Raw genomic sequence first — 12314 nt, forward strand, 5'->3', positions numbered from 1 at the left:
GGGGGGGGGGGGGGGGGGTAACTGCTATTTGACATTGATCTCAACTGATTGTTACAATGTTGTTACAAAATATAAGACAAGGTTTATCCAGGAACACTTTGAATAGTGCCCTTATTGGCCAAACTGGCCAGGTGAGGGTTACAATAATTATTGGCTTTTACATGTGCTTGTTTTATGTTGACCGAATATTGCATCATTGTTTGTGATGGAAAATTCATAATATTTAATGATGTCCTGTTGTTTTTATAGATGCAGTGGGATTGTCTGATATTGGCCATGTGGAAAGCATTCAGGAGAAATCCCAATGTGCCCTAGAAGAGTATGTTCGAAACCAGTATCCTACCCAGCCGACGCGGTTTGGTCGCCTTCTACTCCGCCTGCCATCATTGCGTATTGTCTCAGCACCAGTTATAGAACAACTCTTCTTTGTGCGTCTAGTTGGAAAGACACCCATTGAGACTCTTATTCGGGACATGCTCTTGTCTGGCTCCAGCTTTAACTGGCCTTACATGTCTATGCAGTAAAGAGGTTCTTTCGAAACCCTTGGACTTCTAATGTCCGATGAACCAGTTTGCTTTCCACCAACCACTTTGGCCAATGATTCCAGAAGACCATGGAGCCAAAAATTGTGTTGGTTTACCAGAATTGGTTTGACATTCAGTAGGACATACACTGCTATTCCTGAAGGATTACAGCTTTTGTATCATCATTTCATACTTACTGTCAACATTTAAGGGCCCAATTGGTGGGTTTCACTCATATCAACAAAAACTAAGAAACAAGTCATGTTCCTCAAGATGATCAGTGTCAATTTATGTCTTTATATGATCATTGGAACATCTTGGAAACACAATGGCTCCATTCAGACCATGTTGTCCATGGTAAATATTTGCGCCCGTTACTCGACCTGGTCCAGAAAGGGTTCTGCCAAGAGGATGTGCACTTTTTTTTATAAGAGTTTGCAGACTTTTTGAAAACATTCAATGTTTGACAAGTTGAGAACTGGTCCATCTATAGACTTTATTGAAACGATTAAAAAACAAAAGACTATAACAAATTTACACTTGTAAGATATCTACGTGATGTCAAAGACTGGCTAGCACTGCAATCCACAACATAAAGCACTGAAGAAGCCTTGGCCCCTGTAGGGATGTTTATCAAGAGACTATTTATAATAGGAAAAATGGGGACTGCCTGCTTTTTTCAATAAATTTATGTGTATATTCCCGCCCTTATCCCCCCCCCCCCTCCTTCCTCTTTGTTTTTCCCTATATAAGTATGTTTGTAAGATATTTTTGGTGTGTGAATTGTGGTATTTTTTGGTAACCTGGCGGCAAAATCTTGTTTATTTTGCTGGTTGATCTGGCTAATTATTAAATACAGTATCAATTATTAATTTGGAGTATTTGTGTTATTTTAGTTTTTTCTAATACCTAATGCTAAATTTAGGATTCAACTACAACTCAGTGGCTAGAAGGACAAATACATAGATTTACAGATACAGAGACATAGATTGAAACTTGTGGGTGCCAATACATTATAGTTCTGGCGTCCTCATATAAAGGCCGAGGGACCTTTTAGGCCCTCGTCAAACCACAAAGTCAAAGTGGGACTTCAAGCTCTGCACCCTATATAGTTAAATACTTGTGCAGATATATCAATTGGTAGAAATAAAATTATGTAGATGTATAATAAATTACAGATAAGGCCGGGTTCATACAAACTGAATCTTAGGACAGAATTCTGTCTGAGCAGTAGGCGCTAGGACCATGGGGACTGCATTGCCATCCCCATAGACTGATTATAGAGCGGCAATGCAGTCCAAGTGGTCCTAGCACCGACTGCTGTCAGCACAGGCATACTGATTACTGGACATCTTCTCATTCCCCGATGAGGTGACAACAAATTTTTAAACCACCTTTTCCACCACACTTTCCAAAAGACATCAAGTTTGACCTCTAGCAAAATGGGACAAGGGCTGTCAATGAAAGACAGGCAAGACCAGAAGTCACCCCAAAGCAAACCCATACAACTGTTAAATTAACTATACATTGCAGCATATTGTCCAAAAATGTCACATATTACTAATACAGCTACAAAATAAGCAACCATTGGGACATCAGTGAAATTGATATGTCATGGAACAGTACACCCGGACGCCGCTTCAGCGCAGTGGAGTCCTGATATCAGCGGGGAGCAGAGGGAGATGATGAGGGAGAACATGAATATTCATAAGTCGGGCGGTGCTTTGGGCTGGGCGGTGGTTACATCACAGTGCCAGATCAAGGCAGTAACTCCGCCTGTGCCAGTTAGCAGCTAGTTTAGAAGTAAGAAGATAACGGGCAAACGGCACGGCAGATCCAGGAATGGTAAGCATCAAACTGATCAGCGTCCCCGCACTAACAGCCAGTACCACTGGTTAGTGCGGGGGGAGCAAGCTGACAGTTTTCCTTTCAAGTCAGTTGTAAAAAAAATGGTCCAGTTCTAGTCCTAGTTCATTGGACAGTAGGTCGCCTTTGGAACATGAATAGCTGAAGTTAAATATCTCATAAAGAGCTGATCATACTATGTACACAGGTAAACCTAACCCACGCTCACCATAAAAATAAGTCATGAGTGAACTGTGTACTTTGCGTAAAAGAATCCTTATACAGATCAGAACCTCATATAGGATTCCAAGTCATAGGTTGCCATAGGGAGTGCAGAAGGAGCGCAGCTACCTTGCCCCTATTTTTAGTTGAATGTTATGAATCCATTCATAAACAACATTCTGTATTATTGGTAAACCATACAAAGTATGATAGGTTACTATGACAGCCATTAAAAATGTACATATGGATACAATGTTATATGCTCTAAAAGGCTTCATCACACAAGCATATAGATGTTCGGTTACGACAGCAATGTATAGAAAAAAGAAATAGGGGTGCTATGTAAGTGCTTTGCTTGTCAGCAAATATACCTGGCAGTGTTGTGCTACAGGCATAACACTGTTGATAGCATGTACTTATCGTAAGACCTCATGGCAGCCAGTATCTAAAACCAAACTCCAAGTGGGGACATGGGTTCACAGCAGGCACAATGGGGGAATTCTGGATCATATGGATTCTCTCCCCTATTCTACCTTCAGTAATGACTGGGTTTCTTATCTATAAATGGTCTACTTAAAAGGGATACTCCATTGGAAACATCTTATCCCCTATCCAAAGGGGGCGATCTCCGAGCCATCTGTGGTGGTGTCCGGAGCATAGAAGCTTGCAGCTTCTGCGTTCGTGACGCCACGCCATGCCCCCTTCATTCATGTCTATGGGAGGTGGCGTGACAGGAAGTACAAAGCCGTCACGCTTCCTCCCATACAGGCTTGCATCGCCAGTCATCAGGCACGTAGCGGAGTTTGCTCCCTGCACCGAATGAAGGGGTGCCACAGCAGAGGGACCCCGGAGATCTAACATCTTATCCCCTATCCTTTGTATAGGGCATAAGATGTTTTCAACGGTGTTACCTGTAAGGGCTACAGGTGAGCAACACTAGAATAACAACATTGATATCTGGATAATAATCAAGGATTTAATTGTTCATATATCACAGAATGCAAGGGTAAGCTGCACTACTACCTCTCAACACAGGGAACAACATAGAAAAATAATCATATTGGAAATGGGACCTAGGGAATGATGTTTATACTTAGAAACTTATAGGTCATTCATGCTCCACTGGGGATCTGGGAAAAAGGATATACAAAGGTGGCACCATAGAGCTTCTTTGTATTTCCTACATTGCAAATTAGAAGACCGGGTTACTTTTAGATATTCCCGGACTCACAAATGTTATTAATGTCTCAGATTTATAGATCTTTTAAGTAGAAATAACTACTGTTTGATAGTTTTACAAAAGATCTTTTGTTCATGAAATATGTTTTGTTTAGGAATGATCTTTCATTGAAAGGACATTACAAGTAAGATTATTTTCCCTTCACCGAGTAGCTTTAAAAATGTATTGTCCGTCTGAAGGACTATAATGGCCGTAAAGGACTATACTATGTATGGTTAAAGGGGTAGTCCAGTGGTGAAAAACGTATCCCCTATCCTAAGGATAGGGGATGAGTTGCAGATCGCGGGGGGTCCGACTGCTGGGACCCCCTGCGATCTCTCTGTACGGGGGCCAGGCTCTCCGGCCAGATAGCGGTTGTCGACCCCCGCACGAAGCGGCGGCTGACACACCCCCTCAATACATCTCTATGGCAGAGCCGGAGATTGCCGAAGGCAGTGCTCCGGCTCTGCCATAGAGTTGTATTGAGGGGGCGTGTTGGCCGCCGCTTCGTGCGGGGGTCGACACGCCCCCTTCGCGCGGGCTGTCGGGGCCCCGTACAGGAGATCGCGGGGGGCCCCAGCGGTCGGACCCCCCACGATCTGCAACTTATTCCCTATCCTTAGGATAGGGGATAAGTTGTTCACCACTTGTTCACTACTGGACTACTCCTTTAAGACACCAAATCGATAGTTCACCAAACTATTTTTTGTTCCCTCATTGGTTGTATGGTTACCTTTGGTGGGTGCAGATGGTGGCAATGGGAACCAGAGGTCTTAGATCTGTAGTGCAGGGTATTATACCTGTGATCAGTAGGCCCAGTCTATTCCCATAGTGGGACAATAAAGTAGAAATAAAAAAATAAAACAAAAAAAGTAACAAAACACAATAAATAAAAATAATAAATAAATAAAATAAAAATAGCCTTAGCATATGTTGGTAATTTTTTTTAAAACAAAAAAACTGTTTTGGGCAGTTTTTAAAACAAGGCGATTCATTTGGGTTTATCATATACAGGCCAGCCTCTAAAAATCCACTTCAGAACTGAACTAGTCCCTAAAATTTTCTTGACAATTTGGAAGATTATTAAATTTAGATGCTCTCTTTCTAGAGATTTTCTAATTTTCTAAAAGGAACAAATAATGCTTAAAAGGGTACTCCAGTGGAATATATATATATATTTTTTTATCAACTGGTGCGAGAAAGTTAAACAGATTTGTAAATTACCGTATTTTTTGCCGTATAAGACCCACTTTTTCATCCCCAAAACTGGGGGGGAAAAGTCGGTGCGTCTTATACGGCGAATACACCCCTATCGCGGTGGTCCCTGCGGCCATCAACGGCTGGGACCCGCGGCTAAGACAGGACATCACCGATATTGGTGATGCTCTGTATTAACTCTTCAGACGCGGCGATCAAAGCTGACCGCCGCGTCTGAAGGGAAAGTGACACTAACCTGGCTGTTCAGTCGGGCTGTTCGGGACCGCCGCGATTTCACCGCGGCGGTCCCGAACAGCTCGACTGAATAGCCGGGTTAGTGCTTACAGGACACCGGTGGGGACCTTACCTGCCTCCTCGGTGTCTCCGTTCAGGGATCCCCTGTATGGCCGGTGCTCTCCTTCCTCGTCATCGCGTACGTGCGTCGGCGTGCGTAACGACGTAATGGTGGCGATGGAGAGCGAGGATACCCGGCTGGCAGCAGAGACGTTCCGGAGCGACGGGGACACGGCGACAGCGATGGAGCGACATCCAGGGCAGCGGTGACGGGTCCGGTGCGGCGGGGACACGTGAGTATTACCTCCTATGCAGTGGTCTTCAATCTGCGGACCTCCAGATGTTGCAAAAATACAACTCCCAGCATGCCCGGACAGCCAACGGCTGTCTGGGCATGCTGGGAGTTGTAGTTTTGCAACATCTGGAGGTCCGCAGGTTGAAGACCACTATTGGGTTCAAAATCTTTATTTTTTTAGATTTTGCACCTATAAATTGGGTGCGTCTTATACGCCGGAGCGTCCTATAGGACGAAAAATACGGTACTTCTTTTTAAAAATCGTAATCCTTCCAGTAGTTATCAGTTGCTGTATACTACAGAGGAAGTGAAGTAGAATGACTTCTTCTTTTCTTTTTTATCCCCTTAACCCCTTAAGGACTCAGGGTTTTTCGGTTTTTGCACTTTCGTTTTTTCCTCCTCATCTTTTAAAAATCATGACCCTTTCAATTTTGCACCTAAAAATTCATATGATGGCTTATTTTTTGCACCACCAATTCTACTTTGCAGTGACATCAATCATTTTACCCAAAAATCTACAGCGAAACGGGGAAAAAAAATCATTGAGCGACGAAATTGAAGCTAAAACGCCATTTTGTAACTTTTGGGGGCTTCCGTTTCTATGCAGTACATTTTTCAGTAAAAATGACACCTGATCTTTATTCTGTAGGTTCATACGATTAAAATGATCCCCTACTTATATAGGTTTCATTTTGTCGCACTTCTGGAAAAAATCATAACTACATGCACGGAAATGTATACGTTTAAAATTGTCATCTTCTGACCCCTATAACTTTTTTATTTTTCCGCGTATGGGGCGGTATGTGGACTCATTTTTTGCGCCGTGATCTGACGTTTTTAGTGGTACCATTTTTGTACTGATCGGACTCTTTTTATCACTTTTTATTCATTTTTTCATGATATAAAAAAGTGACCAAAAATATGCTATTTTGGACTTTGGAATTTTTTTGCGCGTACGCCATTGACCGTGCGGTTTAATTAATGATATATTTTTATAATTCTGACATTTCCGCATGCGGCGATACCACATATGTTTATTTTTATTACACAGTTTTTTTTTTATGAGAAAAGGGGGGTGATTCAAACTTTTATTAGAGATGGGGTTAAATGATCTTTTTTAACTTTTTTCCCACTTTTTTGGGGCCATGTTATAGCTCCCATAGGGGACTTTAACACTGCACACACTCATCTTTTACATTGATCATTGTTATCTCATAGGATAACATAGATCAATGATTCTGCCGCTTGACTGCTCATGCCTGGAGGCAGGTAAGGGGACCCTCCTTGTGTCCTACAGCTGTTTGGGATGCCACGATTTCACAGCGGTGGTCCCGTACAGCCCACTGGGCTATCCGGGGGTAGATAAGTTTCTCTTTAGATGTGGCGATCAACTTTTGATGCCGCGTCTAAAGGGTTAGTAGCACGCGGCACCGCGATCAGTGCCACGCTTTATTAGCCACGGGTCCCGCCTGTTGTCCAGGCCCGACCCTCCATGACGTGGGGCCACCCCGTGGCCCCTCTTTATAGAAAGGGAGTGGACTCAGGGCGTACAGGTACGACCTTGTTCCTTAACAGGTTAAGTTATTTTCTGTTGACCACAGTGCTCTCAGCTGACACCTCTGTCCATGTGAGGAACTGTCCAGAGCAGGATAAAATCCCCATAGCAAACTTCTCCTGCTCTAGACAGTTCCTGACATGGACAGAGGTGTCAGCAGAGAGCACTGTGGTCAGACAGAGAATAAATTCAAAAATAAAATAACTTCCTCTGTATTGTATAGCAGCTAAGTACTGGAAGGATTAAGATTTTTAAATAGAAGTAATTTACAAATCTCTTTAACTCTCTGGCACCAGTTGATAAAAAAAAAAAAAATTTCCACCGAAGTAACACTTTAAGAAATGATGTCAACATAAAGTAGATAGATTGTTAATGTTAATAAATAACTAGTTCATGTGACATGACTATCTTTCGTACAATCACGATTTCTAATTTTACAAAAAATGCTGAATGCATTAACAAATATTTACCACTAACATAAAGTACAATATGTCATAAAAAAAAACTCTCTCTGAATAATTTAGATAGGAAAATGTGTTATAAAATTATAACCACATAAATTTACTTGTGTCCGATTTTAAAGAGAGGGCTCTGGGTGTTAGGGCAAAAACTGGCAGCGACAGCAAGGGGTTAAGGTGGGATTTTTTTTTTCCGTGAAACTATTGCACAAGTTTAATAAAAAAAACAATCTGATTTAAAATAAAAAAGAATAGAAGCTGTCCGTGTATGACATTTTCAGGCCACAATTGGACGAAGTAACTTTTATCCACTGGCAATCTTTTGGGAAAGTATATAACCAGAATTTTCCAAAAAAGATCATTGGTCCACAGTGTCATTGATCATATATAGCCTGGGTTCTCAACCTGGGGTACGCGTACCCTTAGGGGTACGCCAGGGGATGCTTCGGGGTACGCGAAATCGCTGACAAATATCGGCCATGCACTGGCCAGTATTTGGAAGCTCATAGCCGCGGCAGCTCACTGTACAGTAGCGCGGCCTGAGCTGCGGCTACTGTAAGTGCGTGGTTGCCGGGGAGATGTGTGACCTCCCCTGAAGTTGCGCGGAGTTGCCACACAGCATAGGAGGACGTCACACGTCAGTGCGGCCCCACCAAACGGGATGCGCTGCGTGAAGGAGCACCTAACAGGTGACCGCACGACGCCAGGTAAAAAAAAAAAGTTAAAAACAACTGTATGGGACGGAGGGGGGACTGTATGGGATAGAGGAGGGATGTATGGGATGGAGCACAAGACATTAAGATGGAAATGGGGCAAAATGTAAAATGTAATGCCTTGTGCTTTATTACTCCCCACCCCCCCCCCCCACCCCCCTCCGCCATTATCCCTCTCCCCTTCCATCTTAATCCCCTTGCACCATTCCCTCTCCCTCTGATCCCCTTTTGCCATATCGGATAATAATGGCACAAGGGGATTAAGATGGATGGGGGGGGGGGGGGTGATTATTCCCCCCTCAATCTTAATCCCCTTGTGCCATTATTCACCCTCCATCTTAATCCCCTTTGCCATTATTCCCCCTCCCTCTGATCCCCTTTTGGCATTTTTCCCCCCTCCAACTTTATCCCCTTGTGCTATTATTATCCAATATGGCAAAAGGGGATCAAAGGGAGGGGGAATAATGGCACAAGGGGATTAAGATGAAGGGGGGAATAATGGCAAAGGGGATCAGAGGGAGGGGGGAATTGTCAACCCCCTCCCTCCATATTAATCCCCTTGTGTCATTATTCCCCCCTCCTTCATATTAATCCCCTTATGTGATTTCCCCTCCCTCCCTCTGATCCCCTTTTGCCATCCCTCCATCTTAATCCCCTTGTGCTATTATTATCAGATATGGTTAAAGGGTTATCAGAGGAAGGGGGAATAGTGCAAGGGGATTAAGATGGAAGTGGGAAAATGGCGCAAGAGGATCAGAGTGAGGGAGGAATAATGGCACAAGAGATTAGGTTGATTATCCTCCACCCCCTCCATCTTAATCCCCTTTTGCCATATTGGATAATAATAGCACAAGGGGATTAAGATGGAGGGACAATGCATTAGTATAAAGGTAAGAACACACCTTTTGTCCGTAGGTACCCCTCGCGTGCAAGTTCAGCGTGAGGGAGTACCCGCGGACATACTTTCAGGCCTTGGGGGTACGGTCGCCGAAAAGGTTGAGAACCACTGATATATAGGATGTTTGAAAAACTTTAAAGATAGGTTCACACATTGTAAAAATGTTTAAAAACATATTTTTTTATGTAATAATAAGCTTTATGAAAGTCTTTGGAAGAGCAGCCATTTATGCATACATATGATCAAAAAATAATAATATAATTCCATTGATAAAGAAAACACAAACAGAAAATAGAGCGCTCCATTGTGTGGTACCTTTTATTAAGGCGGGTAATGGCTGAAACCAAAACAAACTCACCTATCTGAGTTGTGCAATTGTGGATGTAACTTACATTAAGCAGGTTGATAAATTATAGATCCCACCAAGCTTCTACTTCTCCCCAAATGCTCCATGCATATTCAGAATCCAATTACGCCACAATTCTTCTCAGGGATAAATGGGTGCTGCCAGAAATATTCATAAGACCAACAGGATAAAATGTAATACTTGTGCACACGTTTCCAGGCCAGTACGACCCCTTCATCAGGTATGAAAGACCTGAATCGTCCCAGAAATGCATCATATGTGAATAAAAAATATTCCATTTTATCCTGTTGGTCACATGAATACTGCTGTCAGGGACAGTTTCTCTCTAAGGAGGAGTATGGAGGTTTTGGAATCTGAATAATTCCAATGTTGGAATTGTGGACCTTTTTTTTTTAAACATTGTCTATGCTGCCATTCACTTTTCCATAGATTTTACTACAATAAAGGGATATATCAGGGAACTAATCCGGTTATTTACATGTCCTCGACGTGTACTGGCCCCCACCTTCCTGAATGGATGCAAATACCGACCTGCTCAGCCGGTCACCTGCCGTAGCTTTGTCCCGCTTCAGTCGATGATTGGCTACGCAGGCCGTCATCTAGAAAGCTAGGGGCCAGAGGGCCCTGAGAACGTGTAAGTAGCCAGGGCCCCGTACAGAAGATTGCAGGACATCGCAACATTTGCACCCCCCCCCCCCCCGTGATCAGAAACTTATCCTTTATCCTGTGAAAGTTTAGTTTCATGTAGTACCCCTTTATGTAAAAATGTGCTCCTTGAGAGTCTATGGAAAAGTGACTGTAAGTGTTTTTTATACCTATTTTACAGCCGTAGTTTTCATGTAGTTTTACAATGTGTGAACCCAGCCTAACAGCCAATATGGACTAAAATGAATTGTTGACCAGATAATCTTTCGTTCAACAGTTGTTCAAAAATCTATGTACTTCTATCTTATGTGTATGACCACTAATAGGAAGGATCGTCTAAATATTTGTTTCAACACGGGGGAAACTGGCTGTGAGATAATGGTTTGCACAGAAAAGACTGTCTATTGGGTAATGGTCATCATGAAATAAGGACTCTCCACAAGATACCAGTTCTATCATCGTTACGATTGCCCTTCAGGTACTGAAGTCATTATCTATGAGGTAGGACTTAACCTTCAGGTGACGGTTTTGTTCGGCTTCATTTTTCTGGGTCTGGACACGAGTAATGTGGCTCTGTAGAGTGACTATGTTGTAATGGTTCTACTGGATTTCTAATTATGTCCTTTACACAAGGCTCCGTACTTGCATCGTTTCCTACGTTCTACCATCTTCAATGGATTTCTTGTATGGACAAGAGGTTGATCAGGAATGAAATAACAATAACGAATTGGTGGAAAGGAATATTGGATTGGACTCCTGAGCACAGGACATTAAGAGTTAATTTATATAGCAGCATGGAAATGTTTCTGGCACCCACTCTTCTCCTGGTATATGTTAACATACGTTTTAGTCAGAATTTATTGTCATAGACAGAAGGTGCATAAAATGACTCCAGTGACAGAATGGACAGAAGAAGAGGAGGGGAGGGTTGAGGGAGGTGTGAAAGGTCCTTATTAGTGAAATGGACCGAGTGGAGGTCATTGGTGAACTAACCCCATCGTTTAATTGGGGATATGCTTGCAACAGCCATGTGAATGGGCCCCATATGCATACAGAGAGGTTAGCATCAGTGAGGCTGGTGTCACTGGGTCATCCTTATGTGTGATCAGTCTGAGGAGGGTGGAGTGGGACTCAAGGAGCCTGGGTGGACTTGTTTGGTTGCTAGGAGACGGTAGCGCTAAGTGGTCTCACTCTGGGCAAAGAGATGACCTTGATGTAGTCCTCCTGTCAGGTGCAGAAAGACTAGTTTGATTCACTGACACGTTGCCAAATGAGGTCCCATCGTCTCTGGGAAAGGGTGTCTAGAAGGGGAGGAACACAGGAGAAATCACAGAAAAAAATTCAATTAAAAAATAATATATATATATATGTATATTTAAATGCATACATTGACATATAATTTACTATTATACTTTTTAATTACCGTATTTTTCGCCCTATAGGACGCACCGGCGTATAAGACGCACCCTATTTTTTGGTGCAAAATCTAGAAAATTAAAGATTTTGAACCCAATAGTGGTCTTCAACCTGCGGACCTCCAGATGTTGCAAAACTACAACTCCCAGCATGCCCGGACAGCCGTTGGCTGTCCGGGCATGCTGGGAGTTGTAGTTTTTCAACATCTGGAGGTCTGCAGGTTGAAGACCACTGCATAGGAGGTAATACTCACGTGTCCCCGCCGCTCCGGACCCGTCACCGCTGCCCTGGATGTCGCTCCATCGCTGTCGCCGTGTCCCCGTCGCTCCGGAACGTCTCTGCTGCCGGACGGGTATCCTCGCTCTCCGTCGCCGTCATCACGTCATTACGCACGCCGACGCACGTACGCGACGACGTGATGACGAGGAAGGAGAGCGCCGGCCATACAGGGGATCCCTGAACGGAGAAGACACCGAGGAGGCAGGTAAGGTCCCTCACGGTGTCCTGTAAGCACTAACCCGGCTATTCAGTCGGCTGTTCGGGACCGCCGCAGTGAAATCGCGGCAGTCCCGAACAGCCCGACTGAACAGCCGGGTTAGTGTCACTTTCCCTTCAGACGCGGCGGTCAGCTTTGATCGCCGCGTCTGAAGGGTTAATACAGGGCAT

At 43.6% G+C, this 12314-nt stretch overlaps 1 protein-coding gene across 5 annotated transcripts in view; it reads left to right on the forward strand.

Annotated features, from left to right (window-relative positions):
* Window positions 1-1405, forward strand: part of LOC130295337 (nuclear receptor subfamily 2 group F member 5-like) — a 120497-nt gene extending 119092 nt beyond the window's left edge. For 3 of the 5 annotated variants that reach the window (XM_056545986.1, XM_056545985.1, XM_056545984.1), the window contains exon 4: window positions 250-1405. In XM_056545986.1, coding sequence (XP_056401961.1) covers window positions 250-524 — 275 coding nt within the window. In that variant the 3' untranslated portion in view covers window positions 525-1405. The remainder of the gene's footprint in view (window positions 1-249) is intronic. The other 2 variants (XM_056545983.1, XM_056545982.1) reach the window with 1 other exon arrangement.
* Window positions 1406-12314: the final 10909 nt, after the last annotated feature.

Source organism: Hyla sarda, chromosome 11 (assembly GCF_029499605.1).
Source record: "Hyla sarda isolate aHylSar1 chromosome 11, aHylSar1.hap1, whole genome shotgun sequence".
NCBI lineage: Eukaryota > Metazoa > Chordata > Amphibia > Anura > Hylidae > Hyla > Hyla sarda.